The sequence below is a fragment of the Dryobates pubescens genome, chromosome 23 (assembly GCF_014839835.1).
Source record: "Dryobates pubescens isolate bDryPub1 chromosome 23, bDryPub1.pri, whole genome shotgun sequence".
Taxonomy (NCBI): Eukaryota; Metazoa; Chordata; class Aves; order Piciformes; family Picidae; genus Dryobates; species Dryobates pubescens.
The window spans coordinates 11,098,496-11,124,355 of record NC_071634.1 but is presented as its reverse complement, the minus strand read 5'-3'; the positions used below and the strand labels follow the sequence as shown (position 1 = coordinate 11,124,355).

Sequence of the window (25,860 nt, the reverse complement as noted above, 5' to 3'; positions counted from 1 at the left end):
CTCAGCAATACAGAGGAAAGGATTGTAGCTCTTCAGCTCCACAACAATTGCATCTCTTCTTCTTGACTAATAGCAGAATCTAACAGGAGGTCTGTAGTGGTGCAGGAGCTATGATACAATTAATATCTGCTGGATTTTTTGTGTATTCTTAATAGATAAATGATTCAAGAAGCCCTAATGTGAGAGCTGGGAAGCAGTGTGTGCAAGGGAATATGTTACTTCCAGTATTACTCCTTCATATCTGTTCCTGTTTGCAGCAAGACACCTGATGACAGAGGATATGGGTGCAACCCTAGAGTTAATGATTCCTCCTTAGTGTAATGTTGCTTCCGAAGGTGATCTTTGCTGTCATTGGAATGTCTCCCTTCTTCCTGACAGCTTGACATGTTCCTCCTCTCTGCACCTCTGTTAAGCTAAGCACTATTACCACAACCAACTTCATTCTGCCATGCTGAAATTAAAAAAAGGAAGGGCAAACAGTGAAGGCTTGACAGACACATTTTGCAGATGAATTTAAATGTCTAGGATGAGAATGAATGATAATTGACAACTGAAATTCGTTCTTTGTGATTGCTCTGAATCAAATTGATCAACTCAAGTGTAAACTAAGAAGGCAAGTGTCATCTCAGTTTTATAACAACTCTTTGCATTTGTTGTGATTATAATTGGAACTGGGGAAACAAGTTGCTGAAGCTGAGTAGCAATAACATTTGATTATTCATATTCTGAAATAAAATTCTACCATGACAGAACTGCTGCTCTTTGGTGGTAGTTACAATAAGTAAAGATGAGTGAAACAATGGTGGTAGTTACCAGAAAGTTTAAACTGAAAGAAAACAGGTACAATTAGTTTGTTATTGGTTTTGCATGATGAGATCATAAAAACTCATTCCTGGGCAAAGAGGCTCAGGCATCTCATCCTCTCTGACAGGTGTGGTTGTGCCAGATGCTTTGCCTGGAGGATGACGGGAAGACCTAGCCTAGCAATGGCTGCCATTCTTCTGGTTGCTCTCCTAAAACTCAGGCTGGCATTCAGTGAACTGGCTTAGTCTGAGATTTAGCTAATTCATAGCACTGAACCCAGATAAAGTAATGCAGTAAAAGGTGCTGGTGTTTTGGTTTTTTGTTTGGTTTTGCTGGGGGTGGGTTGTTTATTTGTTTTTGTTTAGTCTTGCTCAGGAGCACTGTATCAAACTTCTTCTGTTGCGCTGAGAGCATGGAAGAACTTTCCTATCATAGTGCTCTCTGATCAAACAAAAAATGTTCACTGTCAGTTGTATTTTTCAACTCATCTATAGCAGCCAAAATGTACATGTGAGTGTGATAAGCTGATCATGTTAGGGACTTCCAAAAATAGAGAAAGCAAGTTCTAGAGGACTTGAATTCTTCATAGCTGATGTCAGACATCATCTTCCCACCCCCTTGAGCTACTTCTGTAATCAATGGAAAAAGATGAAACCTCTAGAGAGTGTTTAGCACACCTATGATTAGGGCTGTCTACCTACTACAGAGTGACCCTAGAGAAACTACTTTTCTAATCTAAAACACATTAATAATGTGCCTGAAGGTGATGGGGCAAAACTAGGCCCAAGAAACTCACTTCTAGTAGGTTGTTGAGCTCTCCCCAAGTTGAGTTTATGGATGATGTTCTAGAAAGCAAACCAAGCCCTCTATTGCTGTTTTCCAGGGTTTCTCCTAGGTTTGGTATATAGGTCAGAAAAAAACAGTAAAAGAAAAGGTTGTTCAACATATGCTCTTGTTGCTTGTGGAATCACTTAAATCACACTGTTATCTTACCTTCCTGCCAGAAGAGTTGATAGTAAGGACATTTTTGTGGGGATAAAATTATCAGCTGAAACTGAAAATGGCTTTCTGTCCTCAGCTAAGGCGATGGAGAGACAATAAGCTTGATTTGATCTGCACTACATGCTTCACATTACTATTCAGATTTTTGCTTCATCTTTTGGGCTTGTAAAGCTGGGAAAACAAATTGTATGCCAGTTGAGAAGCTAAGCCTGAAATGAGCTAGTAAAGATCCAACAGAGCAAGCAGTGTTTCAGTCCAACTGGATTAACTGATCTTAACATTTTAGAGAAGTTCACAATGGAAAAATGAAGTCCATCACACTAAGAGGAATGTCTGGCTTCACTGAAAATGTCAGTAGGCTTCTACTTGTGGCTGAAAGCATCATGCTTCAGCTCCATACTTTTAAATTAACTAGTTTATTTATAGAAAATAGCAGGAGCTGCTGGGGTGGAACTTTTAGAGTGGCTGGTTTTATTCACCAGGGCTAGCATTGGAGTGGAGGAGATTCCAAGGGAAACTGGCTGAAAACTGTCTGAAAAGCTGCCCTACAACTACCTGAAGGGAGATGGTAGCCAGGTGGGGGTTGGTCTCTTCTTCCAGGCAACCAGCACCAGAACAAGAGGACACAGTCTCAAGCTGTGCCAGGGGAGGTCTAGGCTGAATGTTAGGAAGAAGTTCTTCATGAAAAGAGTGATTGGCCATTGGAATGTGCTGCCCAGGGAGGTGGTGGAGTCACCATCACTGGAGGTGTTTAGGAAGAGACTGGATTGGGGTGCTTGGTGCCATGGTTTCATTGATTAGATAGTGTTGGATGATAGGTTGGACTTGATGATCTCAAAGGTCTTTTCCAACTTAGTCTAGCCTATTCTAGTCTATCTAAAAGAAGATGAATCATCCATTGCAGTAGCAGAAAGAGGTTCTAGTCTAGAGCAAAGTCAGTCAGAGGGAAGGGTGCAATTGAAAATCTGACCAGTTCCAGTGAAACAACTAGCTACAAAAGGTATACCTGTGGAAGATAAGCTTGACCTGCTTTTTCTAGGTCACATACAAGGAAAAATGAAGGGATTTGTGTAGCTCAGGGGAAAATCTGGTTCATGCCTAAATAAATAAACCACAGAAATTCTATTTTAAGGCTCTCACGGAGCCTTAAACACGGATAGATGTACACGATGACTGCAATATCTAAGGTTATATAGAGCAAAGACAAGCCTATTCTTAACTCTACAAGGTGTTAGTTTGTTTTTCATTCAGTGTTTTTGATGTGCTGAAGGTTAAATTCTGTTATGGTTGAAGCTCAGTGGTGAGTGCTGCAACTTTGATGTTTCTTTGATTCATAAACCTGAAAAAAAAAAAGACTCTTCCAAAATTGTCTCTAAACTAAAACTGTGTGTTTGATGTTAAAAATAGAAAGGGTTTGGAAATAATTTGTTGTAATCTGTACCGAGTTTGGCTGCTGAGTTTTGGGTTCAACTGAAGTATGAAGCCAGACCTGAAAACAGCTTTTACCCAACAGCTGCTGTTGCCCAGGCAAAACCTTGCTTTTAAATGCTGTGAAACTTTGGGTTATGAGGCCTGGTTATAGTCCTTATTTAGTAACTAGTGCATATCTCTATTTAGAAAAGCTCTTAACTACTGTTCTTCCACCCCCATCCCCCCCCACCCCCAAATTAAGTACTTTGAATCTTAAAGTTTTGGAAAAGAGGGAAGGGAAAGACAGGAAATTCTTCATAAGACAAACTGTTCTTCAATCCTCCTTTTACAGTATGTAGACTCAGTTTAAAGAGTCTGCCAGTGAGATGCTGTAAGGAAAAGACCAGAGACTCAGAGAATTGTTTTGTTTGGAAGTGACCTCTTGAGTTTGTCTAAACCAAACCTCCATGAGAGTCACCTGAGGCAGATTGTCCACTTGGGATTTTGGTATCTCCCCAAATGAACATCCCACAGCTTCTCTGGATAACCTGTTCCAATGTTTGACAGCCCTCACAGTGAAGAAGTATTTCCTTGTGTTCAGGTGGAATTCTTGTGTTTTAATTTGCGCCCATTACCTCACGTCACTGGACATCACCCTCTTCATTTCTGCCCATCAATTGTTTATGTACATTAATGGGATACCTCCTGACCCTTGCCTTCTCCAGGCTGAACAGTCCCAGCTCTTCCAGCCTCTTCAAGTCCTGCAATCACTTTTTTGGGTCTACACCAGACTCTCTGGAAGCCCAGAACTGGAACTAGTACTTTAGATGTGGCCTCATCAGTGCTGAGAAGAGAGGAAGGATTATCTCACTTGATCTCTTGTCCACACCTCTCTAATGCATCTTAGAATGTTGCTTGCCTGTTTCACTGCAAGGGCACATTGCTAATTTTTGGCCAACTCATCAGGGAGTTTGGTCTCATTTGGTCTCATCAGGGACCCAGGCTTCTTTTCTGCAAAGATGCTTTCCAGTCAGTCATCTCCAGCATGCAAGTGGTTTATGGACAGCTTCAGCCAACATGTATCTTTGGGGATAGGAAACTTCTCCTACTAGTGGGTTAAGCATGAGATATGCATCAATGTAATATTAGGGTCCAGTTCAGACTAAAGAGCGATTTGCCATTGGAATGGGCTGCCCAGGGAGGTGGTGGAGTCACCATCACTGGAGGTGTTTAAGAAGAGACTGGAGGGAGCACTTGGTGCCATGGTTTAGTTGATTAGATGGTGTTGGGTGGTAGGTTGGACCGGTGATCTCAAAGGTCTTTCCCAACCTGTTCTGTTCTACTGCTGCATGGGGCTGTTCCTCCCGCAGCGCATCCTTCACTTCAGTCTCTCACACTTTTTTTCTGTTTGAGTTCAGTTCAGTTTTCATCCTGCATCCATGCTGGTTTCCAACTGCCTTTGCTTCATCAACTTAATCAGCTCAGACCAGGATTTACAAATATACCAAGCTTTGCAAGTTGAAGACCGAGACTGACTTGCATCTCAAATTCAGTCTGTGTTTTCAGTCTGTTATTTCCAGTGAGCCTTTCCTTTGTCCCTATCTTTCTCAAGATCTTACTTTTCTTGGTAAGCTCTTTCCTCTGTTGGTAGTGGGGCACTTGTTTGCATGAGTAATTTGCTTGAGTTCTTCACATATGCTGTCTGTGCCTTGCTTTAATTGGATGTGTTTGAGACAAACAGGGGACAAGAGAGACTAGCTGGCATGATACAAATAATTACTGGTGCTGTAGTGCCATGTGCATATGAAGTGATATAAATTGGCAGTGAAAATAACACAAAATGATAATGAAGAACTTGACAAACATTCGCCAAGTCACAGCACATCTCCAACACAGCTGAATGAATTTGAGAGACTGCATTCAGATGAGAATATCAGCAAATCCCAAGTGTCTTCTCTATATGCTCTTATTCACTCAACCAGAATAGAGCTCTCATGTGTAATTGTGCTGTACCTAGTGTGAAGAAGGCTATACATAGAACAGGAGATAATGGGGATTTTTCCTTAATCCCCTCAGCAAATTATATGTGAAAGATAAAACAGTTGGGAAAAAAAAAGGCAGGATGAAGAATGGGGCTGACTTTGGACTTGGAGAGTAAAACCAAGAGAAGTTGGGGAAAGCTGCCACAATCTTTGTGAAAACACAACAATTAAAATGAGCTTTGACAATATTGCATCCAAGGCTGCTAAAAATCCTAAACAAGTAGACTGAGACATGAGCCTATTTTGCATTCATTTGCAAGTCTTTAACATTGGTCCAATGATATTTGAGAAAGCACAGACTTTATCACGAGGCTGTGTCATTAAGTCTACGAGTATACGAGCAAATGAGCCAGAGAAGTAATTAATTTCCCCCTGAAAAATTATCAGAGAGCACATTTAGAGACGGACCACGTGGGAATAAAAATGTTGTCAGAGTCGCAGTAATTGCTGAAAGTGTGGCTGCGTGGTAGATTTCCGACTTTCAATCATTCTCAGCACACCAAAAGATTGATGCTTTTTGTCTGAAATTTCCTAAGCCTCAGATAAATGTTAGTGAAGGTTGGAACTAATGAAACTCACTGTCTCAAAAATTACCTCCTGCAAGGGAAAAAAAAAGAGATGTTATTAAAACAAATATGCAGATATAACTTATTCAGAAAGCGCTTTGTTTAAATTTGTTGCCATGGAGGATTTTGTTCAGTGGTAGTTTATCTTCCAGGGTGGAGATAATAAAAAAAAAAATCCACTTGGCTTTTGCTAGGGATTCTAATGCATTATGAACTTATTTGTTTTTTCAACTAAGAGAAAGCAGAGACTAGCTCTGTAATTGGAACGCTATTCCTGTCGCTGATTCATGACACTGCTTAAAAAAATAAACCAACCGACCAAACAAAAATTACTCCAAGTGTGGTAGCAGAAGCAACTTGCAGTCCTCCACACCTGACCATAGACAGGTTTTTCTGTGCAGGAAGTATTGTTTTCTGACATAATGACGTGGGATAGAATCGTAGAATCAACAAGGTTGGAAAAGATGTCAAAGATCACCAAGTCCAACCTGTCACCCAAGACCTCATGACTACTAAACCATGGCACCAAGTGCCACATCCAATCCCCTCTTGAACATCTCCAGGGACGGTGACTCCACCACCTCCCTGGGCAGCTCATTCCAACAGCTACCAACTCCCTCTGTAAAGAACTTTCTCCTCACCTCAAGCCTAAACCTCCCCTGGCACAGCTTGAGACTGTGTCCTCTTGTTCTGGTGCTGGTTGCCTGGGAGAAGAGACCAACCCCCTCCTGGTTACAACCACCTTTCAGGTAGTTGTAGAGAGCTCCCCTGAGCTTCCTCTTCTCCAGGCTAAACAACCCCAGCTCCCTTAGCCTCTCCTTATAGGGCTTGTGCTTGAGGCCTCTCCCCAGGCTTATTGCTCTTCTCTGGATACGTTCAAGATTTTCAATGTCCTTCTTAAATTGAGGGGCCCAGAACTGGACACAATTCTGAGTTCCAGCTCTTTCCAATTCAACTTTTTGATCTCTCTTTTAAATCATTAGCAATTCAGTTTCACCAAAAGATTGCTTGGGAGATGACAAAGGGCCACCATTCCCTACTCACAAGCACGGGAAATTAGAGTACATCAGCAGAAACACATGCTTGGAGTGAAAACTTGGTTCTGTCATCAGCATTCACCTCAGTGGGAACACAATTTCACATTTCTGGATTATCTGGTGTTTCTTTTATACAGATTCATAGACTGCATTGGGTTGTAAGGGACCCTTAAAGGTCATCCCATCCATTCCTGCAGTAAGCAAGGATGCTTCCAACTAGATCAGGCTGCCCAGGGCCACAACAAGGCTGATCTTGAATGTCTCCTGGGATGAGGCCTCAACCACATCCCTGGGCAACGTGTTCCAGTGTTTTACCGCTCTCATTGTGAAGAACTTTCTCCTAATGTCCAATGTAAATCTACCCTGCTCCAGTTTAAAACTGTTGCCCATCTTTCTATCACTACTATTCTAGTCATGAGGTCTGTGGGGACAGGTTGGACTCGGTGATCCTCAAGGTCTTTTCCAACCTTGGTGATATTGTCATACAAGCCCTTCTACACAGTCCTTCCCCAGCCTTCCTGTAGGTCCCCTCCAGATATTGAAGATACCTTAACTAAACACTCACAGATGCATATTGAAACAAAATTTTGCCAGAAGAGGGAATAGTCATTGAATTTAAATGCAAATTCACAGTATTCACTCCTCACCTTGTGTTCCCTTTTTGCTTTATGGTGGCTGAATCACTGTAAAATTACTCAAGTCGTTTTCCTTCCTGAGAGCAGAGTTACATCAGAGCTGTTTCTACTGACAGGTTGTCATATGATTTTAGACACCAGGTGAGCTCTTTAGTCCCAGACTACACACAGTCATTTGCTTTTACTTTAAAGCAGAGTTTTCAATCTGTAATTTTAATTTATTTTTTTCCCCCAAGATAAAAAGCAGTCAGACAAAATCTACACTTTACTGAAGCAGTAACTGAGGGGGAAAAAATAACATCTCTCATTACATCTGCTCAAAGCCACAACTACTTCATTAAAAAAAAAAAAAAAGCACTGTCAAATAAGGAAAAAATATCTTAAACATAACTGCATATTAAAGTTTTCCTTTTGCAACTGCTCCAGGCTCAGTAATGCACAACATTCAGAGTAATTTGAATATAACTGAAGCCTTCTGGTTTTTCTTTTCATAACATGTGGATCAATGGAATGTTCTCCTGTGTTTCAAGGCTCGAGGTGGGGAGGAAGTTCTTCACAGAGTTGTTGGCCATTGGAATGTGCTGCCCAGGGAAGTAGTGGAGTCACTGTCCCTGGAGGTGGTCAAGAGGGGATTGGACATGGCACTTGGTGCCATGGTCTAGTAGTCATGAGGTCTTGGGTGACAGGTTGGACTTGGTGATCTTTGAGGTCTTTTCCAAACTTGTTGATTCTATGAAATTCTGAGTGTCTGGAGGTAAGCAGACGCCATGTGCCACCTACCTCCCTATTTTGCTTCAGAGACCTGACTTACTGAGGAGGAAGCTTAATGCAAACAAAATGGCTTTCCCCTCCTGGCATTTGGCAGGTGTTCAGAAACGTAATAGAAGAGCAGAGCACCCAGAGACACTTGCTTCTCAGAACAGTGCTCAGAAAGAATAGAAAGCATTTAAATTCAAAATGAACCGTCCGTGACAACCCCTAAGCAGTGCCTCATTTCCGAGAGCACAGGCCTGGGAATGCAAGTGGAACTCTATGCAGCTGTCAATGCAACAGTCCAATATTGATCTTCCAGCCTTTGTGGGGAAGTGGGCACAGATTTTCTGGAAGCTCACTATTTTTCATTTCCTTAGCACACATTTTCTGGTTCAGGAGGAGTGAATCGCATCCATCGCCAACATGTATTGCATAACTCATGGGAAGAAAAAGTGATGGAAGAGGCACTATTGCTGTGGGTCATCTCTCAGCAGCTCATGTCCACAACGGGCAAAAGCTGATACAGCTTCACATCAAAATCAATCTAAAACAATTTCTAAGACAAGAGGGGCTTTGTATTAGAAATAAGGTGTTGGCCATTCCCACTTGGAAAATCTAAAATACAGTGTTGACTACAGTTATGCTCAGAAACAAAAACCAGAGCGTTTCTGCCAGAAACAAACAGAGTGATGGCAACACAGCCAAGGTAAGTAGAAACATGTGGAAATTCCTGCTTGTGCAGGCACTATATATGCTCTGTACATTGGCTGGCTACACCTCTGGATTTACAGGATCTAAATCGGATCAGAATTTGGTCCTCAGAGTATTCAACAGGCAGGTCTGGGAAAGGGTCCAAAAGAATTCGGTTAGTAACCATGAAGACTGTCACTTCATAGGTTCATAGAATATCTTAGGATGGAAGAGACCTTAAAGATCATCTGGTTCCAATCCCCCTGCTGTGGGCAGAAACACCTTCCACTACACCAGGTTGCTGAAGGTCTAATCCAACCTGGCCTTGAACACCTCCAGGCAGGGGGTATTCATGACCTCCCTAGGCAACCTGTTCCAGTGTCTCACCACCCTCACTGTCAAGAATTTCTTCCCAATCTTCAGTCTAAATTTGGATTCCTTTACCACTTGGAAGAGGAAAGTGTCATGCATGCATTCCAGGAACCTCTTAGGTTGCTGGGGCCCTGCTATGTCATCCTTCCAACAGATATCCAGGTGCTTGAATTCTCCTATAGGATCAGAGCTTGTGAATGGGAAGCTGCTCCTATCTGTTTAGACACCCTCATCCCCTTGGTCTTCTTGATCAGGTGGCCTGTAGCAGACCCCCACTATGAAGTCACCATCCCTTGCTTTCCCTTTAATCCTCACCCATAAGCTCGCTCTCACCTCTTCTATCCCCAGGTGGAGCTGCAGCTGGTCTTTGATGTGGAAGGCTTTGATGTAGAGGGCTTCAGGACAGGGGCAGGAAGGCTGAGAGGATGAGAGGGCTGCAGCAGGCAGGGGTTTTGCTCTTTTCCCACAGAGCTTACTGTTGTTTGTCTGATATAAGTTGCAGACTGAAAAAATATGTATCGTGAGGCAGTAAAAGAACAGTTTTATTTCTCACTGAGTTTGGAGTTACACTGCAAGCTGTAGAAAATACTCAGCTAATAGAACATTTTGTACATTTGTTGAATCTGGAAAATACCCCCAGAGACAGCAGCCCTGGATCCTTGCAGGATGCTTCCATAGGCTCTGTACACCTGTGAATACCAAGCGTGTTTCAAAGCTTTCCACTTTATCGCTTCTCTTTAGTAAGCCATTTCATCAGCTGAACAAGTAGGTAGCTATTTTAAAATGTAAAAACCTGAGAGGTATTCTAAATACTGTTTTGTCAACATTCAGGTATTAATCTATGGTTATAACAAAATAGTGGTACAGCAGGAATTCAAGCTCTGTTTGCCTTGAATATGCAGAAGGTCCTGCCACAATCACAGTGTGGACCAGAGCAGCAGGAAATCTGTGTGTGACTTGTGAGTACACACACCATGGACTTACTGTGAACTGATCTACTTATTGATAGGTGCATGGCTGTGGCTGGAACACCAGCCTCGAGCTCTCAGCTGTAACTCTTTCTTCCAGGTATTCCTTTCAAGATGAAGAAGACATGTTCATGGTGGTGGATCTCTTACTTGGAGGCGATCTGCGTTACCACTTGCAACAGAACGTCCACTTCAATGAAGGAACTGTTAAGTTGTACATTTGTGAGCTGGCACTCTCCTTGGATTATTTGCAGAGATACCACATCATTCACAGGTGAGTGAATTTCATTTGAAGGACAGGCTGCTTTCTTTTGGCAGAGGATGAGAATTTAGTCACAAATCTGATTGCATAGCTCTGTTTATTCAAAACCTCTGAAAAGTTTTCATGTTCATCCCAGAGTGGAATTTGACTCTGAAAAGGTTTTCTAAAGTGTATTCTTTCTGCCTTTAGCCATTCAGTACCCACATACCCTTCTCGTACTACCCTTTGCTCTGACCTCATAAGATGATGTGTGTTTTTCACTGTGGTCTTTAAACACTAAACACAATCCGTAACAGCATCCTAGTTGCTTTTAATTTATTTTTAGTTCTCCAGCACCCCAATGCTCCTGAACACAAATGTGTTATAATCCAGCACAACAAATTCACACAACAACTTTAGGGAAAGGTCACAAAACCAAAGGCAGAGAATAAAGAATAATTTGTTTACTTGCAGCATCTGTATGCGTGTTAGAAGGAGGAAGAGAGGGAGGCAAATAAGAGAAATAGTAGAAATAAATTGGAACCGTGATGGTGCTGCATCCTTATTTGATTACAACAATCTGTTATTTTTACTGCCTTACAGCTGGCAGTCACAGTGTTCATGTCAAAAAAAGATGTCAAGCATCTGAGTTTGTTTGTTTTCCTTCAACAATTTGGCATTTAACTGACACAGCAGGGTAACTTCTCTTTTCATGTTCACACATTAACTGTGACATTATAAAATTACAGGCTTAAGCCTCTACTATGTTTTTGCTAGGCTAAATTCAGGGTATTGCTTCCTTATTTACACAGGTTTGAATAATTAAAAGAAAAAAAAACTAAATTAGTTTTCTGAGTTACATAAGTTGGATCTGGCTTTCAGAGACCAAACTAGACTAAGCTGCACCATAGATCTTCCAACATCCAGAAAAACAAACTCTTCCAAATATACCAATTGAAAGTTTTCATCCCATCCACCTGCCAGAGCTGCCCCATGGTTCTGCAATAAAGCAGCAATGAAAACTATGATCTGGTTTTCTGAAAAGCAAGGATCCACAGGAAATCTCTCTGATTCAAGATGCAGTGGTAGATGGGTGTTCTGTGCTGTTGAAACTGAGCAAGACAAAATCCAAGTAAACCTTGCAGCAGTTGCCTTGCTTGCAATTAAAACTCTCACAAATGTTGCCAGTAAACTCTGAAATTTTGTATCTTTAGCACACTGTTGTTATTTTAGTAGATTCCCATGCATTTTGCAGATGTCTTTACTTTCTCAGTGAATACTTTAAAAATGGAGCTCAGAATTTTGGCTGGCCTTTGTTTCTGTGCCTTAAGGAACGTTCTTGGTGAAGAATAAATCTATGAGGGTTTGGTTTTTTTCCCCTCAGACTCATTTAAATGGTGAGACATTTTATGCAGGCATGCTGTCAAAACATTCATGAGACAATCCAGTTTGTAATCAAAACTTGTATTTTACTACAAGCCTGTGACTTCAAAATATTTCACAGAAAAGCCTGTGAAAAGTGGCAGATGTCTGGAGAGAATGAAGGACTGGATTGAATGCATTGTGGTAGTTTATCGTTTTTGGAGAGTGTCTGCATTGTCATGATCTGACTGTGAAATTGGGCAAGACACTTTGTTCTCTTCTGCATTACTTAATCATGAGGAGTAAGCACCTGATTCTACTTTTCTCTTGTGCACTGTTTGTATTATAGCGTAGCATCAATGGCTTCAGCATTTGTTGATTTGCAGCTGGCTGTTGGCTCCATTTGGAGGCAAATTCTGGGGTTTGGGGTTTTGTTTCATGCTGCATCAAAAGTTTTCACCAAAACCAGATATGTCAAAATACCTGCTGCTTAGCCTGTGGTGGGTTTTGCTGGGTGGTTAGCCAGGATTATTGTCTAGGGTATAAACTTCACTGTGTCGTGGAAGAAATGTTTATTTTGAAGCTGGCAGACCTGAGATCTAAGCATGACTCTCCATCTTCACTCTTAGTGCCTAAATCATCCAACTGTGGCACAAGGAGCTTTTAATCTCTCATTTTCACATCAATTGTTATAAAATTCCAAATGATCCACATGCCAGCAAGCATGTTATTTAGCCTGAAGAGTCTGAGCCTATTTTGCCTTCTGCCTCACCATCACCTGGAACAGTGCTCTGAGGGACAGGTCTTCAGCTGCCATAAATCTCTGTAGCACGGCTGGCATCAAGAGAGAAATGCTGATGTAAATTGACTCAAGGGCTGAGCTGACACTGATGCACAGCGAGGAGACATGCAGCCTTTACTTTATCCTTCCAAGATGAAACCAGTGAGCTGACTGGTGTTTATATGTCCTGGTAGCAGACTTCAGCAATATCATTGTGACCAAGAGCTTCTAGTCAGCATTCACGTGCTAAGCTACAATGCAGTATTAGATCTTCATTTTCAATTGAGTGCATTGGCAGCAAAAGGGCAGGGGGGCGGAGAAAGGGTTAGTGAGTCACAGAGTCACCAAGAGAGACCCTTAACTGAATTTTGTCTGGGCTACAATGAAAGAAAAGTCCAGTGATTCATTAGGCTGGGTAGGTAGATTTTCACACTGCAGTATTATAAAGAGATGAATAGATGATGTGCAAGCTGGGAACTAAACCCCTCCTCAGTATTTACAGACGTGTATTGAATGTGTTCAGGTTTCCATTGCCATTACCTCTGGCAACCTGACAGAATGCTTTTCTTCAAGATTAACCTGCAGCCTCGAGAGTTTGTTATGGAAGAAAGTGGTAAGGAAGGGGACAGGAATTATCAGGCTTGTATGAATGGATGTGGAAGTGTCCAGATCAGTGTTGTGCCAGTTCCCCTTGGAGATGCCTTGCAGTGCCTATGTTTTTGCTCGTGGTGGTTAGCATTGCGTGCTTTGAATGTGGCAATCATTTCAGCAACAGAAATATTGTTTCTGCAGGGATAATTTTAACCATAACTAGTGTAAACCCCACCATTGCTCTGGTATGTTTATGAAATGTGTCATTTTTATTAATCACATCCATGTATATAAAATCCATATTTGTCAGGCACAGCCCTGCAACAGTGGATTTATTTATTATGGCACAATAATGAACGCTGCACTGTGTCTCTCACTTGCAGCTCTGTTGTAAATGTTTGCATTTACACAGCTGCTCAGCCAGAATTATAAAAGCTTGAAAAAGGAAAGCTGTAAGTTTTGAGCTATGATTTGAAGATATTCTGGGGAAATTTGTCTCTTAACTCACACAACAGCTGACTTAATATTGAGATATATCTAAATTGTTGGTCACAGGTAACGTCTGCACCACAAACCTTGTCTCCGTACAGCCTTGCTGTAATAATGTTTTGTCCATATCTTTTGAATGAAAAGATAATGCTGTGAAAGCTGTATGAATGGTGTTTATTACAGACCCTCAGATCTAATACACACAGAGAGACTTCTGACAATTCACATGGCCTCATTCATCCTCAAATGCTGGATCAAATCCGTCTTTCTGCCTTTTCCAAGACAGTATGACTAAACACATTCTTTCCAACACTGCTTGTATAATACCAGTGAATAATGTGTTGGACAAAAGTTTTCCCATCAAAGGCTGACTAAACTTCAGCCATGAGTAACTCAACCTCCTCCTTTCACCAGTGTTGCTGTTTATCCAGTTCAATAAAACCACATGCTTCCTCACCAAAGTGCGCTGCCCACTTTCAGCTAGTTCTTCCAGCAGTAGCTCCAGTGTAGTCTTTCCCAGGATGCTCTTGCAGCTAGAGCCTTGGCTCAGAGCAGTGCTGGCCCTGTGGTGCTGCAGCTGCTGCCCAAGTAACATGCTCCTGCTGACAGAATCACATTTTCCCTTTCTAAAGGGGCAAGTGTTAACTGCATTGCCCTTACAACTTTTCATCATCGTTTGGCTCCATCGGTTTTCATCTGTTCAGAAAGGAGGCTGAATGTAGCAGATGCCTGGAAAGGAAATTGCAGTAACCTTCCAGCACAATTTTAGGATACTGGACTAGTTGTTTGATCTGCATGCCCAGGGCTTTTTAATTTCAGTGGGCTTTTTAAAATGCAAAACCATTTGTGTGTGTATGTATACATCTATAATCATAGATATACATTTTTGCTTGAAGCACAATGTGTCTGGAATGGGTCTGGATTGATGGGTCTGTGCTGTGTGGCTCCTCTGATCAGCACCCTTTTTGTCCCTTCTTGCAAGTTCTGTTTCCAATGGAGAGCTATTCCAGCTCAGAACATCTACTCAGCAGCAGCACAGGGGGGCAAAAGCCAATGGAAAATGGTGACAAACTGAGCATTGCATTTTCTTCTGCCAGCTGATCCACTCAGAGTAAAGGTGCAAAGAAAGGGTGTCTTGTTGCAACCAGCTAGACAAGATGTACCCTTTGTTCAGCACTGCTAGGCTAGGCTGTGGTGTAGGAGAAGCCTGTTTGTTCATTACCATTGAGCCTTTCAAGGTGTTCAGCAGTCTGGTGAAATAAGATAATAAGTCTAAATGATCAGATTGTCTTTAAAATGGGCCACCCCACTCTCACTTGTGACACTGTACACCAAATAACAAGCTCTAATTTAAAATGTTCCCTTCAGAACACTGTCTATTTAGCATGTAAGCAGTAAATAGGTTTGGAAATGATTTGAAAATGGATAATTTGCCCTTTGTTGTTTTTCACAGATGTCACAGGCAGAATAGTGCCAACCTGAGATTTAGTAGGGCATGTTAAAAGGACACAGTTCCTTACAGATTTTAGCTCATACTTGTGGTCTTTTTCTCACTGGTAAGCGTGTGCAGATGAAGAAGATAATTAGCAGTCTGAACCAGATGAAATGAGGAAAAAAAAAAATCACCATAATGTGACTACTATTCATAAGCACTGCCAAAGGTCATGACAGGTCAAGAGGCCTGTCCATTGAGTTTTCTTAATTTGTCTTCCATGTCTCTTCCATGTCATTGCATCATGTTCTTTAAACAAATGCAAGCCCACATTATTTTCAAGGACAAACTGCAGGAACCTAGCAGTGAGTTATGCAAGAGAAGTAAATTAGAAAATACATCAAAATCAGCCAAAAAAGAAACATTATGCAAACCACAAAGCCCAGAAAAACTACCACATGCTTACGAAGCAGCACTGATCAAAACCAAAATGATTCACAAATTCTAGGCCCAAAAGGTATTTAAATTTCAGCTGTGCCCTTAAAAAATAAAATAAATTAGATATCACAAGATAGGAATGTACAGAGAACAAGCTTTTGAACTTTTGAACAGAGTTCTCTACCTACAAGAACAAATTAATTTTACTTCTGTTTGGCAACAGTGAAAGGAAAAGTTATTTGGTATACCAGATGACATGCTGCAAACAAATGAAGCTGGTTTGTAAACTCACTGAGACTTCACTATCCAGAGACTAGATTGCTAATGAAGTAAAGCTGCCTGCGCTAGGAGGGAACAGACACAGGGAACACCCTGAGATGTCTGATGCCCTATCAGGTGCTCCAGTCCTGCCACTGCGTCCCAGTTTGAGGGCAGATCCTCCCTTGCCTCCCACCAGGGCATAGAAACGAGACTCAGACAAACAGATTGCAGAAGCGATGGAAAGTTTAAATGGAAAAGCAGTGAGTGTTTTACTGAAAACCACAAGCACAGTGGCAAAAGATCTCCAAGCATACCCAGAAACCTCCCAGCACTTCCTTTCTCCCTATCTGAGGGTACACCCAAAACCCTCAGGGCTCTTTCTTCCCCCTCTTCACTGTTAGGCTAATCTCAGCTGGCCAGATCTGAGCTTGCCCTGCCACTGCTTCTCTTGGCAAGCCTAAGAGGCCTTGAGATAATTCCCCTTCCATTACCAGATAGGGAGCATCTCCCACAGTAGCGGTGAGGGAAGAAAGAGGAATTGTGAGACCTTGCTGATAGGGAGCAGGACATTATGAGAATGAAATACGCAGCTTCCTGTGTCCATCCCACTGGGCTGAACACCCAGGGCACCAAAGGTGTATCTTATGTGGCAGCAGCAGAAGGCACCCAGCCCAAACTGCCACACACTGATACAATTTTTGATGTGGGAATAGTGCACTCACCCTTCACTACTCAAGGAAAATACCAGAAGACAGCAGGGAAAGACTTTAAAATATGGTGCCAAACTGGGGCCTTGCAAGATGGGAACACCACTTGGTTAGGCAGTACACCTTCAATGAACCAAACTTTATTAAATTAGACTCCAGTGTATTTGGTCATTCTTTACACTGATGACCAAAATTACTTTTATGGGCAGACTAATAAGAATGAGTAATGACTTGTTTCCAGTTTTCATTCAGATATTTATCTATTCATCTTTCTATACACATGAAACTGGTGCTGCTCTAAGTGCAGAGGAGTTGGTTTCTCATTTAATGATATAAACAATACAGGGCTGGAGCTTCTCTTCCCCCCAAACCCCTCTTTCACTGTGACTAATCATGTTATAGTTTCACAGTTCATTTCTGTGATGTTCTTACCGAATATTTCACACCTTGGGGATGTAATTATTAGCACAGGTACTTCAGAAGATACACAAAAGTTTCTTATGATAAAACCATGGGGCTTCTTTCTACACACAGATGCTGTTTTACTCTGCTGTCAGATTTAGTTGGATTGTAAGCATTTTGAGGGCAAACTGTATTTTTTGCCTGGCTTTATTCAGTCCTTGAGCTTCATTAGTTTTTACTACAAACCAACATTGCTTAAAAACTCATCTTTCTCTGTAATTGTTTACCATTCAACCTCAAGTGATGTGTGATGGGACTGAAGTGATAAAATATTGCATAAATGATATGATAGAAACAAAACAACCCCCCCACAAAACACTACAAGAAAAATAACAGCAGCGAAGGTACCGATTTTTTAACAGTGCCAACAAAACAAACTGGTTGGAAAGTCTTATACTGAACTCTGAATGTCTGACCCTTGAGTTCACACTTTGGACCTTCAGTGAAAGTGGCTGATTTTTCAGTCAGCTGAACAGCTACTCTTTGGAGAGCCAGTAGCATGGCAATACAAATTAGTGGTAACATGTATGGATCTGAGTGTACCACAAAGGAAGGGGACATAATATTCCTGTGTAAAGTGTGGAAAAGATACCCAGATGGGCACTAGGAGGGTTGAAAAAGAGGTCAGGGAGGGCAGTGGGATATGGGCAAGGGAAGGATGCTGCAGAGAAGAGCAGTTCCTTTGAATCAAAATCAGGAGTGACTGGAAAGAGCAGAGAACACAAGAGTAGAGGGTGTAGTAACAGAGGAAATGGTAGGTCAATGTCAGTATATAAACTCTGGGTCAAAGGGACAAGGCTTCCTGAAGGCTGAGTGGGTTTGAGTATGTCTCTCTTGGTCTGTGTATTCCTAGAAAAGGTACTGATGGAGGGAATGCGGCCTTATGTTTGCTATATTGGTCTACCAAATAACCACAGCATAACTCTTTAATTAATGGGGAAAATGGTGGTGCTCAGTAATTGCCTGGTCTTCCCTCTGAATACTTGGGCACCAGTTTCGTTATACCAGACAAGATTTTATGTCCCTGAGATGAAACATGGCTCCAGTTGTCCAAAAGCATGTCTATGTGGTGGTGCCAGGTTTTCTGGATGCCACAATACAGCTGGGTTTGTGATGGCCCCTTGTCTGGAAGGAAGTAAGGAACCCCTGGGATCCTTTCTCAGACATCCCCCTCATAACTTCATCCAGTTAACATACAGTCCATACACAACCACAGAGGCTTTCATGCCATAAATGACAAGGATGTTTTATTTGATGGCACCAACTTAAAAAAAAATTCTTTGGCATGCCAGCTGCTTGAACTACAGCACAATTTACCATGTAGGGAGCATCACATTGTTCATGGAGTGAGGTGACGTCAAACAAGACAATCAGAGCCAGAAGCGTGACTCCTGCAAGAGGCTTAAATACCTGCCTGCACTTGTGTGATAACACATCACAGTCATTTGACTCGAGCACATGCCCGGTTGTATCCAGAATTCCTCACAGAAAATCCAAAGGTTTCTTATGTTTTTAAGAATTTATTCCACAGCTCACCAAGATCTAAGTGCAGGAGTCTGTATTTTCTCAGCTGGCTGTCAAAGCAAGTGGATACCTAGTCGACACAGATGACAATCTGAAAAGCTATTCAGCTTCTCTAAAAATAGACATATAGAGTCACCTGAATTGCTCTTTATGCTCAAATGTCCATGTTGTTGATACATCCCTTGACTATAAATAGGAAAACAGACACCTAATTCTCAACAGAACCTAGTACAAACATCTCAGTCTGAGAGCTGAATCCCATCTCTGTTTTCAGCTGAATAAGTAACAAGAATAATCCTTACAATTATTTCAGTGCAAGTAGTTACTTTAACAGCAGTTTCTCTGCACAGACCCCAGTTTAAAGACACCTTCGCCATTACTGTATTCTTGCCCAGTAATCTTAAGCAAGATGTTGCTGCTGCAGTCTGTGGACTCAGATAATGTTGCCAATCTTCTATTCCTTAACCAGTTTCATCAAAAGGAGTTGGGATATTGGGCTCTGATTCTGAGAAGTACGTTGTTGACATTTCTTAGAATGGGGAGACTTAAAGAAGTGGTGTACTGGAATATGTGTTGTGATATGGATCAGATGTACCCTCTCAAGTCTCATCTATCTTCAACAGCCATTTCCAGGAACATGTAGGTTTATTGCCCTGGGTGTTTCCTTGTAAATGTTCCTTCTTTGCTATCCAAATTCATTCTCAGAAGTAATTTCTTATATTCTTTTCCATGGTAGATGAGGCTGGAGGTAGAGGTTTCTGTTCCAAACATGAAAAGTGGGTTGGAGGGAGCAAATGCAGCACAAAATCATATATTTGCCTCTCAATTTTGAATAATTAATCCATCTGTTAGTGGATTTCACAAGACCACCTGCCAGCTCCTACTGACATTTTGGGTAGCAGCAGGTCAAGCTTTTTAATCACTTGCAAAATAAGAATTTATTTTCAAGGACAGACTCTGCATGCATCCCCCAGCCTAGTCTACTGGAGCTCATGACTTCATATATTAAATCTCTAAAACCACCCAGAAGGGCAAAATATCAAAGTTCTCTTGACTGAGCACTGGAACAGGCTACCCAGGGAAGTTGTAGAATCTCCTCTGGAGATACTCAAAACCTGCCTGGATGTGATCCTGTGCAACTTGATTTCAGTGAACCTTCTGTAGAAGGGCGTTTGGACCAGATGATCTCCAGAGGTCTCTTCCAACCCCTACCATTATGTGATTCTGGAGACATTCAAGGTCAGGCTTGATGGGTTTCTGAGCAACCTGATCTAATTAAATATGTCCCTGCTTACTGCAGGGGGATTGGATTAGATGACCTTTAAAGCCCCTTCCAACCCAATGCATTCAATGATTCTATGATTCTGTGAGCATGAACAGCTCTATGAATTTCAGCCCTTGCAGCACACCACACTTCTGACACTAGCTTTCTACTATGGCTAAAATGAAGCCTGCTTAGCAGTAACACAGCACTCCTGATTTATCTTAGGCAGAACAAAAATATCATCAATTTCTTCTCTCATTCTCTCATTTAGTTTCACACATGGTTTTCTGCCTGTGTAAATTAGAATAGGATCTATGTCTTTTACTGGAAGGAGACTGATAGTTGTGCAACTGCTGGCAGAGTGCACACTGAGTACATTCTCCCCATTACTCCTAGGAAAAAGCTCTCACATGGTACCTCTGAGGAGAGAAGAATCACCATTGCACTGTATTTGCCTTCTTCCTCGATCAGATAATTCTTCACTGATGCCACAATCCAGTTAGCATCTAATGAGTCGTACACTTCCCATGGTTATCAGAGATGTCACCTGCTCTTGAAAGCTGATTCAGACAGGGGTATGACCCTTGCGCACACAGAAGCTCTCAGCAATACTTGATGCTACCACACAGAAAAGATCAGAATCATCAGCTGTGAGATAAAAAAAATTACTGCTACATGGTGATTCTGCGTTTGGATGAAAAGAGTGTTAGCTCTAGAAAGCTGTTCTAGCAAGGGAAGAGGCATGTTTATCATTATGTTAAGTCCTTCAGGCAGTATGAAAACTAGCCATTATATGGTCTGTAAGTTATTTGTGCTGGTTAATGTTCACTTGGAAAAGAGGCACTCTGTCCAGAAGAGAAATCCTGGATGGCATAGTCTGGGCTTTGTTATGTAAAAGCTCAGTTTATCTGGCTGCAGTGGTCCTTTAAATCCCAGTCTCTGAGCCTTTATATGACAGAGAAGGCAAAGTACTCCTTTGGACAAGTCATTCTAGCCTTTATAGCATATGAGAATCTTCACTTATTTTTCTTGCTATCACAAGAATTAATTACCTCCATGATAAAGTCATATTTGATCTTCAGGAAGAACAATATAATCAAATGTTCTGTGCTTAACATTTCTATTTTGATTTACCATCGATTCAGGAGCTAAACCTGGCCAAAGAAGACCATTGCCTGGCTCTATATACCCAGAAATGTGAAAGGTTTAATACAGGATTCCTGTTTTTAATAAGGTCATTTTCTTCAACTTGGAAGAACAGTATCTACCACAAGTATTCCTCTAAGCTAAAGGTGACAGTCTTTCCAATGACCACTGGCCGTCCGGGCCGATGTAGATATCGTTACTGCCACCTATTGTTACAAGGAGAGAATTGAAGAGGTTTTGTAATTGCCTGTTGTAAATGGAGATGTAATTGGAAAACAAGCTTGTTCTAGTTGAGGTGTTTGTAAATAAATATGTTTTGGTGCCTCCTTTGGCAGCTTTATTTTGAGAGCTACATAAAATTGGCTAGTACAAGTGGTAAGATATACCAAGATCTTCACAGACACCTGGTAAAAAAATAGTACTGAAGTAAAAAAAAAAAACCAAACAACCCCCAGACACCATAATGCTCAGCATCATAGATGCCTGTTTCTCTATCTCCAGGTACTACAATCCTAAGTCTTGAGCCAGGTGTAGACTCTTTAGGGGTACACAGGAAGAAGTAGGGTCTTTAGAGACCTTCATTAGAGCTTTTTCACTCGTCATAGTTATTATAGCAGTTACTTCTTGCATGCATAGTAGAAAACACTCTTGTTGCCACACAGAAGGAAAAGGCTCCAAAGTGTGATAATAGCCTGGATGATAGGATTCTGATTAGCATCATATGAATGCATGCTACCAGATAATTAGTTCCAAGTAGTTGTGGGTTATTTTTTCTCTTCATTAAAGCCTCAGGAGTGGGAACTGCAGAGAAAGCAAAAGATTTCAACGAGATTTTACATAAAAAGACCAAATTAAAAGTTTTGGTGTTTGAGTTTCCTTTTCCTTTGGTTGGGTTTTGTGGGTTGGTTTTGTTTTGTGCTTTTGTTTGTGGCTTGGGATTTTTTGGGGTATTTTTTCTTTGGGCTGTTTTTTTTTTTTGCTTGGTTGGTTTGGGTTGTGGGTTTTTATTTTATTGTTGCTGTGTTGGATGGTTTGGTTGTATCGTTGCTGTTGTTTTCAAGGCCTACTGACATGCTGAGTGCCTCAGTTGCATGAATAATGAATCCCAGGTTGTTTAATAACAAACTCACATATTGCTGATTTACTATTCAAGACTGCATGTATAGAATCTTGTCAAAGATGTTGCAGTTTTACAGAATGATTTTCAAATCCTAAAACATTTACTCACCTTTTTTTCCCCACACAGAATTCTGTGGGATTCTATTGATGTTTAGATTTAGAAATTGCTTTGATGAGTGCTGTGACATTTGAAGTTATAATTACTGTATCCTAAAAAAACTATTAGAACACTGTGATAAAATCAGTTTACCTTTGAGGTTGGAATGTTTGCTGGTCTGAGCCTTTCTTGAAGGCAAGAGTTAATTGTTTTTAAGGCATCTGATATCTCTCTACCCACATACACCTATTTTCTGGGGGAAAAAAATAAACCCCACCACAATCTTCCACTGGATGTTGATGATTCTGAAACTGTATGTGGTAAATTACTGCAAAACTGCAGATTTGGCTCCATGCCTTATTTGGAGTCTGAAATGCAGATTTCTGTTTTACTTGGGGTTTTTGTTTGTTGTTGTTTGTTTGTGTAGGGTTTTGGTTTGTTTGTTTGTTTGTTTTCTGGATGGAGATGAGGCTGACTAAGTTCAAACAGATGGAATATACTCAGACCAATATTTTAGCCTTTGTGAGATTTTAGATTAGAACAGGACACTGGAAGTGCTGCCCTTTGACATTGCAAGTCCTCTGTGTATAACAGGCTCCAAAAATACAAATGGAAATGGCTGAGTTGATCGAATGAATTATTGTGCTCTTTGCTTCTCAGAAGATGAATTTGTGCATGGACACCCTGGCATAAAATATCAGTTTATTTTGTTTTCAAGCAGGATTAGTGCATCTCAGCTCTGCTGGAATTTTTCTTCTAACATGAAAGACAAATAGCTAGAATCAGTGCATTCCTTTTTATTTATTCCTATAAGGAGCTCAACTCAGCAAAAGTAACAATAAATTACCAGTGTAAGTTGTCTCTTGTTACACAGTGAATTAGCCCAAGTTCAAACATGCAAACATCAGAACCAGTACTTTAATTTTTTTGTCATCTCAAGCACTTGTTTCTGCATTTACTGTCCCTACCTGTGACCAGCACTTTTTATTCACTGACATTATTTTCTCATCCCTGTTTTAGTCAGACACCATAAAGTATGCAAGCCTATTTCTGAACCTAATTGTTCTGGTAGCTTGGGTGTCAGATGTGCTGTCTTGTGGAAGTACATCTAGATTCATGCAAATGAGCATCTGCAAGATGTTTTCTTCTTTACAGATCTCTCATAATTTAATACATCTTCTCAGCTACTTTCCAATTTTACTGGTCTTTAAATTTCAAAATTACAGTTATTTACAGGGTTGTGGCAGGGCATGGCACTCATTACAGCAGGAAAAAAAGGGCTCTGAAGGTCTCTTTATGAAAGGACAGTAAGTGGCAGCAATTACTGATGAGATCTGAGAGGCATGAGAACTGGCAATGAGAGGTTTGGAGCAGTCAAAAGTCTTTCATTCCCATCTATTTGGTAGGCAATAACAGCAAAAAAAGCCTCTGACTTACTATGCTTTTGTTCTAATATCATTGAGCAATTTTTGAAACTAGGAAAGATGTAGTCAGGAACAAAAAACTAGAAAGCGATGAGTGAGGAGATGCTGATGAAAGGAAGAGAGGGTGCATCAGGCTTCACTGAGGCAGGCACTCTTCTCAAGCTTCAAGACTTCTCAAGCCAGCACTCTTGGTAGGTACTCTGTGTAGTTCAGCTCTGGAGAATACATCATTGCTGTGCTGCCACATGGAAGCAAAACAGCTCTGAGTGCTGCATTCCTGGCTGTGCAATGCCCAGCATATTTTCACTTTTTCTTCATCCAAAGTTTCAATAATTTGCCATAAGAAAACCTCACTATGCGTGCACTCACTTTTCTTTATGACCTGCACGCCTTGGACGTGTGCATTATTGGTGACTCTAAATAACAACCAGAAAGGAAATAAGGTCCCTATCTCTGAAAACCAGAATTTATTCCTATTTCTTTCCATAATCAGGAGAAATCCCTTTATAATGTATGATATGGTTCACCTCAGTGCTCTGACACAGTGGTAAGTCTCTTATGAACTCGAATAATCCTTAAATGAAACTTCTATCTCCCAACTCATTGCTGGTTTTATGGTTATTAAGGGTGGTTATATAGCTAATAGAAATCTTAATGAAAATTGTCCAGAGTTACTCATCTCACACTAGTTTATTGTTATATGGGATGTACATTATTGTGATTTAATGTGAAACATTGGTGTGACTAACTAAACCTAAAAAAAATAATTAAAAGAAGAAAAGGCACTGCTCAGGTATATTCTTGGTATACAAATGGATTATGAGCAAATAATTGACAACAATTTAATGTTTGATAGAATCAGGTATTCAGTAAACCGAGGTTATTGGAATTATGCATGACTTCAGGTTGTTACCCAGAATTGTTGCTTTTTACTGTGCCTTTTTTAATGGCAGCAGCTCCCATCTAGATTAACTCTTGCATCTAACAGTCAATGCAGTCACCTAGTCTTGCATAGCATGCTCTATATCCAAGAATGCAACCAATGCTCACTTCTAGTCATAACTGTTGGGATTCTTTTAACAAAGAGAAGGCAAACATGATTGTGAAGATGACTGTAGGTTAAAACCTAGTTAATGTGACCTACTGCACTCTTAAGATTTGTGGGGTTTATCCCCAGCGCAAATAGTAACTGAAGGCCAGTGTTAGCTTTTCGATTCTCCTAGTCTTAGGAAAATCATAGATCTGGTGTTTGCCATTATTGTTGATGTGTTTTCAAAATGTGAAGGGAAGACAGCACCTGTACTTGCTGCAGAAGAGCTTTCTTAAATCAATCAGATTAATTTTAGCTGGAGGAACTGTAGCTGCTAGTCCTGTTATTCACGTCAATGGTCAAATATTTGTTTAAGCCTCTGAAGCATTTTACACAATTATGTCTTGTAGTTATTAACCTGAGTTTCTCAGCTGTATAAATAAAACCTTGTTTGTTTAGATCACTTCAGTTCTGTGAAATAGGAACTTTGGTTTTGTGCTCCCAAAGCAAACAGAAAGGTTCTATTGACCATCTAGACACCGTTTAATATTTGATATGCCTGTCACATTGCATCTTGCAGATGTTTTCTGTTATCTAAACAATGCTAATCTATTTTTTTCTTTACTCTCATGGATTTTTTTGGTTAAGTTTTCCCCAGACCTTTCTTGACTTTTTTTTTGTTTCAGATGTTATGAAATCAGCAATCCATAGCTGACTTCATCAACTGCACGCCTTTCATTTCAAGATCAATGTTTCAAGTCCAGTAGATGTCAATAGAGACCAAAGTTACCATGACCTGGTTACTAACTTGTAGCAGTACATATGAAACTTTTGGAGAGTGTTCTGGGTTTCTAGCTTCACAGCAAAGGGCATCACCAGATGCTTTTCAGTCTTCTTTTATACAACTATTTGACCTACACTGACTACCTTCAGATAGCTGAACCTTAGGTCTTTATACTGGTTGCGAGCCTTTCCCAGGAGTTCGCTTGACCCTGTCTGGCATATGCAGTGAAACTGTGTTGAGCCACACTCATAGTCTTCCTCCAGGCAGAGGGACTGTCTTCAAGCTTTGGATGCCCACCTGGCCTAGATACTATAGAAGATGCAGAAAGATTATGAATAATATTTTCTACTTGGAAATTATATGTGAGACATTCTTACTGTAGTTTCATCCTTCAGACAGCTTTAGTTTGACATTTGTAGCTAAGGCAAT

General features: G+C 40.9%; 1 protein-coding gene across 3 annotated transcripts in view; it reads left to right on the top strand.

The window, feature by feature from the left end:
• STK32B (serine/threonine kinase 32B) overlaps positions 1-25,860 on the top strand; it is a 149,568-nt gene that overhangs the window by 54,904 nt on the left and 68,804 nt on the right. For all 3 annotated transcript variants that reach the window (XM_054172435.1, XM_054172436.1, XM_054172434.1), the window contains exon 4: positions 10,380-10,553. In XM_054172435.1, coding sequence (XP_054028410.1) covers positions 10,380-10,553 — 174 coding nt within the window. The remainder of the gene's footprint in view (positions 1-10,379; positions 10,554-25,860) is intronic.